The 6426-nt window shown below is 50.9% G+C and overlaps 1 protein-coding gene across 1 annotated transcript in view; it reads left to right on the top strand.

Moving 5' to 3' along the window:
- Window positions 1-6426, top strand: part of PAPPA2 (pappalysin 2) — a 90914-nt gene that overhangs the window by 4895 nt on the left and 79593 nt on the right. The window contains exon 4 of the mRNA XM_009892944.1: window positions 9-437. Coding sequence (XP_009891246.1) covers window positions 9-437 — 429 coding nt within the window. The remainder of the gene's footprint in view (window positions 1-8; window positions 438-6426) is intronic.

Below are 6426 nucleotides of genomic sequence, written 5' to 3'. Positions count from 1 at the left end.
CTGCGGAGGGGGAGGGTGGTGCGGTACCGGGTGGTGAACCTGGTGGAGGATGGTGGCGGGCGGCCGACAGTCAGCCGGGACCAGGTTTGGCGGCAACACCGAGCGCTGAGCGAAGCTTTCCGACCCTACAACATATCCTGGCAGCTCAGCTTGCTGGAGGTACGCAACTCCTCACTGCGCCGCCGTGCCGTCCTGCTGGGCTGTGAACCCAGCAAGGTGGGCAACGAGCGCTGTGATCCCGAGTGCGAGCATCCCCTGACTGGCTACGATGGCGGGGACTGCCGCCGGCCTGGCCGCTGCTTCTCCTGGAAGCGCCGTGATGGCATCTGCCACATGGAGTGCAACAACATGTTGGATGACTTCGATGATGGTGACTGCTGCGACCCGCGGGCCACCGATGTGGCCAGGACCTGCTTTGACCCCGACTCGCCCCAGCGGTAGGTGTGGGGCTTGTGTGGGGGGGTGGCACATCAAGGGATGAGGTGCACCCTCTCCCTGACCTGTGCTTGGATGTTGCTTCTGACTGGCCACTTCCCAGCATGGGACGGTGGAGGGGGTTTTCCTGCAGAAACAGGTATGCTGTGCCATCGAGGGCAAGTAGATCTTACGATGTGGGATGGCACCTCTCTGGGATGCCCTGACATTAAGAGTTTTTCTCCCCCCAAATGAATGGGGGGTGACAGGGAATGCGTACCCTGGGGGGATTCCCAGTGCAGAGCTGCTGGTCTCCAGTGACATGCCAGCAGGATCTCAGGGATCCCCGGGGTGGGCAGAGCAGTCCCATGCAAGGAGTGTGGTGTCCCCTGACCCCCCTGCATGGGATGCAACAGGGGAATGGCTGCCCCTTCCCCACCTTCCCTACTTCCTAAAGTAGTTTTAAAACCTACTTTTAAAATTTTTATTCAAAATGCCTTTGCCTGAGTAGCTGGGGTGAGAAGGAGGCAGTGCTGCCAGGTGGGAGCGACAGGATTTGGTAAGGTGGGGGTTGGCATGGGTGAGCCTCTCCAAATCTCATCCTGGTGAGTGATGCCCATGGGGAGATGCCCTTGGCTGGCCACGGCCAGGGTCTGATCAAACCCTGCACCTCAAAGCCAAATGGTGGTTTTGGAGTAAATCCCCCTCTTCAGGCAAAGGCACAAGGAGCAGCTCGGTGCTGGAGGAGGACGTGTGCCTTTACCACGTGCCACAGGTGCAAAATGCCCTGCAAAACACACGTTGCTCTGTGGAGCATCAACACGTGGCCTTAGGGGACCCCTGTTTTCCCCGGGGCCCTTTGGAGGCAGCAGCTGGGGAGGAATGGAGAGGGGGACTCCCCCACGTGATGGGGGACCCCGCGACAGCGGGGACAGTGGCCTTGGTGCGGTCGGCGGTTTGTGCACGCCTGCCCTCCTCCCCGGAGCCTCTGAAGTGCCGGCAGCCCTGCTGATGTCTTCCAGCACTCAGGGCTCTGCCAAATGTGCTTTCTGGCCAGAGACAGGGAGGGGAAAAAAAAGTCATGGCTTTTCCTTTTTTTGGTTGTTTTTTTTTTTTTTTTAAAGCTGTTTCTGTCTCGGTGTCAGAGAAAATTGCTCATTCCCTGCTGCTGGCTCCTGGCAATGGGCAGAGGTGCCCACCGGAGCGGGAGCAGTACAGTATGGATGGCAGCATCCGAGGAGAAAAGCTGCAAGGGAGGGTTTTAAGGACAAGTTGCTCCTTTGATCTTCTTTCTCCTTCACTTTTTTTCCCCTGGGCTGTGAGAGCAGGTAGGCTGTGGCCATAAATCCTTTTTTCCCCAGCCATCTTCTTCTCTCTGCTGCTTCTCAGGTGGGACACAAAGGGAGGAGGGGAGTAGGTGTCTCTGCTTGGGCGGTGATGACGGGAGAGGAGCAGTGCTTCCCTTCCTCCCTTCCTGACCCTTTCTCATACGTCCTTCAGTCATCTGAGAAAACATGGGAGGGGGAAGGGGAGCCTTTCTTCCAATGCACCCCTCTGGCCATGGAGCCTCACACCGTGCCTCTGCCCAAGCACAGCCCCAGAAGATGTTTTCCCACCCCTGGAAGTCTCTTTGGTGACAGCGACCACCGCCATCCTGTGCTTGCCTGTTCTGTGTTTCCCATCCTTGTGAGTGATCACAGGTAGTGCTTTCCTGAGCACGGGGGAGATGAATAGCTCTCCTGCCTGCACAACAGCACTCTGCTTGTGGTGGCCATGAGCACCCAATGCCACTCGGCCTTTGCTTTGGCAGAGCAAAGGCTCGATCCTTGCACTCTGTGTGCAGTTAGAGAAATGTTTTCATCCTCAGACAAGAAGGGCTCCACCTTAAATTAAAAAAGGCCAAATTTTTGCTGGTATGAATCAGGGCTTCCATTTGTCAGGATTTTCCCCTGAAAGTTGGGAAAGAAAAAAAACAAAACAAAACAAAACAAAAACCTTGCTTCTGTGGGAAAGGAATGGGAAAATGGGAACACTAGGGAAATAACAAATCTTTTGCAATTTTCTTTCCGCAGACCTCATTGGCCTGTGCAGAAGACAAGATTGATTATTTGTAGGCTAAGCTCTGAAAAACGAAATGCGGTGTGCCCGGCATTTGGGAAATGTGGGGGCATGAGTTGAATCCTGCTGCTGCTGAGGTCTTCCGAGCTGCCTTTTGCCAGCTGCTTCAGGGGTGCTGGTGGACACCCACCCTCCCTGAGATCACCCCTGATGGGAGTACCCTGGCTCCTGGGGAAGAATATATATGTTTGTGGGAAAACCACTGGGAAATTGGTAGTGTGGGTTTGGGAAAAACCAAGGTGAGCTTGAGGTCACCCAAGGGCATGGCCAGGTGTGTGTTCTTTCCACCGAAGTCAGTGGATTCCCAAGATACATGAGCAGGCGACCCTTGCCCAAGGGGTTTTGTTCAGACAGAGCTCCATCTGAGCGAGTACCTCTGGGTTTGCTCGTAAGGTCTTATACTTAAATGAACGTCTATGAGGAGCAAGGCAGCTGGGGAACTTACAGAAGGATTTTTAGGGTGGAAGCCAAAAGGGGAGAAATAACGGGAAATAAAATTTAACAAACTGTGGAAAGGCGGCACAATAGGAGCCAGGTGCTTTGAGGTGAACAACAGGTCTTGATCTGTAACTGGAGGAGAGCGAGCGAGTGAGCCAGCGAGCAGGCTGCCGCTCTGCCAAGGCACCTGCACTTTTTCATACCTGCTGTAGAACCACATGCCAGAGCCCAAGAGGGAGCTGCAACTTTGGGAGAGCTGGGGAAGAGGGAAACCCTGCTGCAGGTGGTGCTCTCTAAATCTCCTTTCAGATCAAGGTGGTGAGACAAAAATTTTGGGAGTTTTTTTTCATGGAGTAAATCAGCTCTGCTAAGACTCTCACAAACAGTAAGAGTTTGGATGTGAATGTTTCTTAGTATGGCCAAAATAACCCAAATGAGAAAGTTGGAGTGAGACACCGGGCAATTTCTTACTGCCATTGTAGACAGATTCAGCCTATTTGGTGAAGGGTCTTGATACCTGGTCTTGACTTGCACGACCTTAAGCACTCATGTAAAAGCTTTTACTATCTTAGCACATCCCTCATTTAAAATCTCCTTTCTTTGGCCTGCAGCTTCGAGAAAGGTAAATCAGAGGGAGAAGCCTTAGGAACAGTGGTAGTTCTAGTGATTCTTAGCTGGTGGACATCTCAGTATACTTCCTGGGCCACACTTGGTGCTAGCATATGACCTCACCCACGCTTAGCAGTGGAGGGAAATGAGGTTTGTAACAAAGGATTATAAAGCTCTGGTAGGGACAGACCCTGCTGTAGCTGAGGTAGGCACTGCCCCCAGCTCTGTGGTAGGGGATGGTTCTGAAATGATGGCAGTGTTGGTGTGCACAACACAAGGCTATCTGGCCATCTTGCTAAGTCCTTCCTGCAGCTCTTCTAGTAGCGTGTGGGACAAGACAAGTCCTGCTGTGCTCCGAGTCAGCTGGGCCACCGCCTGCATGTAAAACCCACTGGTGGGACTTTGTGCTTGTGACTGGAGGGAGACTTGAGCGAGAGCTCAGGTGAATATCTGAGCGTAGATATCCCTGCAAGGCACCGCAACAGGAGCAGTGGGAAGCAGGTCAGGGACTTCTCATTCACCCTGACCCACCATATGAAGAACAAGAAGACAGGCAACAGCAGGAAAGTTGTCTGCTGTTACCCTTCACCCAATCTTGTCCTGATTTAAAGCATTTTCCAGGAGTTGCTGGCAGTGCAATGCCAGCATCTGGAGTAAAATTTGCCTTGATTTGCTGCAGACACTCATCTTCTTTCGTGCCTGAGTGCTGTTGTAATTGGTGCTCTTGGAAGGAAAGCAGCAACAGCTCATTAACAGCAATTAACACTCAGTGAGGGTCCCCCTCGGGCAGTTAGTGAATGAGAGTTTGGTGTGTGACACAGTTAATGTGAAAAGAAAAACTGGAGGGGAGTCTGGAGAGCAAAGTGGATAAGGGCAGAGCTGCTGGGCCTTTCATCTCGCTACCCAAAGTAATAGCAGAAATAACTGAAGCGACAAAAGGAGGTGAAAAATTATAAGGCATCTCCAGCCTTTTGGTGGCCTCCACTGGGATGACCACAGCTGTGATATTAAAGCGTACCTGAATAACAGGACACTTGATGAGCTTTAATGCAAGCTTAGCTGGCCTCCCGTCCTAAGGGAAAGATGCTTAATTGGGTAAAGGCAGCTTGGGAGCCTCTTGCTTTTTAAGTGGTATCTTCAAAAACTGATCCAGATTAACCTCATGTCAGTCGTGGACAAGCCCTAGAGAATGAACGAATCACTCCAAGCTTTTCTCTGGCACCTGAGCAGCCCATTGTCAGGAGATGTTCAGCTGATTGTGGTTGGACTGATAGCATAAAAGGTGTAAAATTGAGACCAGGTGAAGCAAGGATGGCCTCTTGGGGCAACAGCTGACCTGCCCAGACCTTAATCCCAACCAGATGGTAGGACAACATTCAAATTAGCCACTCACTTCCCCTCCAGTTTCTCTTGTTACAGGAGCCCTTAGCAGATCTTTCTCACGGTGAAAGAGGGCAGATATGTACAATGTTATTTTAAAATTATAAGCTATGGGAACAACCTGAGGCCACCAATGCTGTTGTAGACCATAGATTCAACTAGAGATAATAGGTGTCTGCAGACACCTTCACTTGCTGCTTGTGGTGGTCTGTCACTTAAGGGACAGATGGAGGAGTGTGTTATCTGCATAGTATTGAACTCGCTGTTTGTGAGATGTAGAGTGGAAGAGTTTACTGCTTGCCTGATGCTCCATAAGCAAAGTGTGATTGGGAGATGCCCCTGCTCAGGGCCTAAGTGCTGGCTGCTTTTTAGCTCCCTGTGGCACCTCTTGAAGCCCTGCTGGCTTGTCCCCAAATATTAGCCTGGTGGTTCTCAAAGGATTCAGCCTCAAGTGATGGACTCAAGTCTCACGGTTTGTAAGTGTGGTGATGGGGAGGTAAGTACTTTAGGGACCTCAAAGGTGGCAGTGATGGGTTCGCTGGCACTGAGATTGTTACTTCTCTAGCAGAGCTTCTGGGGCTGGGGAGGTACAGTAGTTAACAAGGCTTTTTGCTGGAGTCTGATGATTTCTTGGTGGATGCTTTAAAGTTTCATAATAGTGGTTGGGTTTGAGCTCCTTAAAAAACTTATTCTTTCATTGCAGGAAAGCCCACTCTTTCTGGGCTTTCCTGTTGATTACTGATTTCAAAACTTGCCGAAGATATAAGTGGTTGTCCTTGGTAGAGCACATTATATCAGGTGGGCAGGATGTCTACCAAGCCACTTGCTTGCAATGGGACTTGGAGGCTACATCCATGTGAACGTGCCTCTGGGTTGTCCAGAGTCCTAGCTTAGGGCTGAAGACCCCAGATGTGCTTTTGACCTTCTCATTTGAAGTATGTTGGAGGGTATTTGGCATGTAACAACATGTACTTCCAAGAGGAAGGACTCGGAGCTCCTCACCTTTGGCCCAATGCACCAGACACTTACTAAAGGGTTGTTATATGCCAAATACTCTCCAACGTAGTTCCAAGAGGAAGGACTCAGGATGGTGAGAAGATGTGTGTGCTTGATCAGTGTGACTTAGTGGGCTCTGCAATGTGTTTACATTTATGCCACTGCTGGGGAACTGCATGCTTTAGCCTACACCTGTTACCTTCACTTTCCCTGCAAGATATATATTGTTTACCTGCTTCTGCCTTCTGGTTCCTTGTTTGCTGTGAAGGCTGCTCCTTTCTCTACACATGATGCACTTGTCTGTCCTTGGGTCTTTCCCATAGGAATTTGTGCGTGCTGGTCTCTTTGTTTTTACCTGCAGCTCTTCCAGGCTCTTGGCAAAGAGCTGTCTTGTATCTCCCAAACTTTATCACAGATGAGGCTATGAGTTGGGCATCTTAGAGGTCTTTGGGGCTTTTGTTCTCACAAAGG

This window comes from Charadrius vociferus, unplaced genomic scaffold, assembly GCF_000708025.1.
Source record: "Charadrius vociferus isolate BGI_N301 unplaced genomic scaffold, ASM70802v2 scaffold39, whole genome shotgun sequence".
Classification (NCBI taxonomy): Eukaryota; Metazoa; Chordata; class Aves; order Charadriiformes; family Charadriidae; genus Charadrius; species Charadrius vociferus.
The sequence above is the reverse complement of the archived record's forward strand: the minus strand, read 5'-3'. Positions and strand labels throughout refer to the sequence as shown.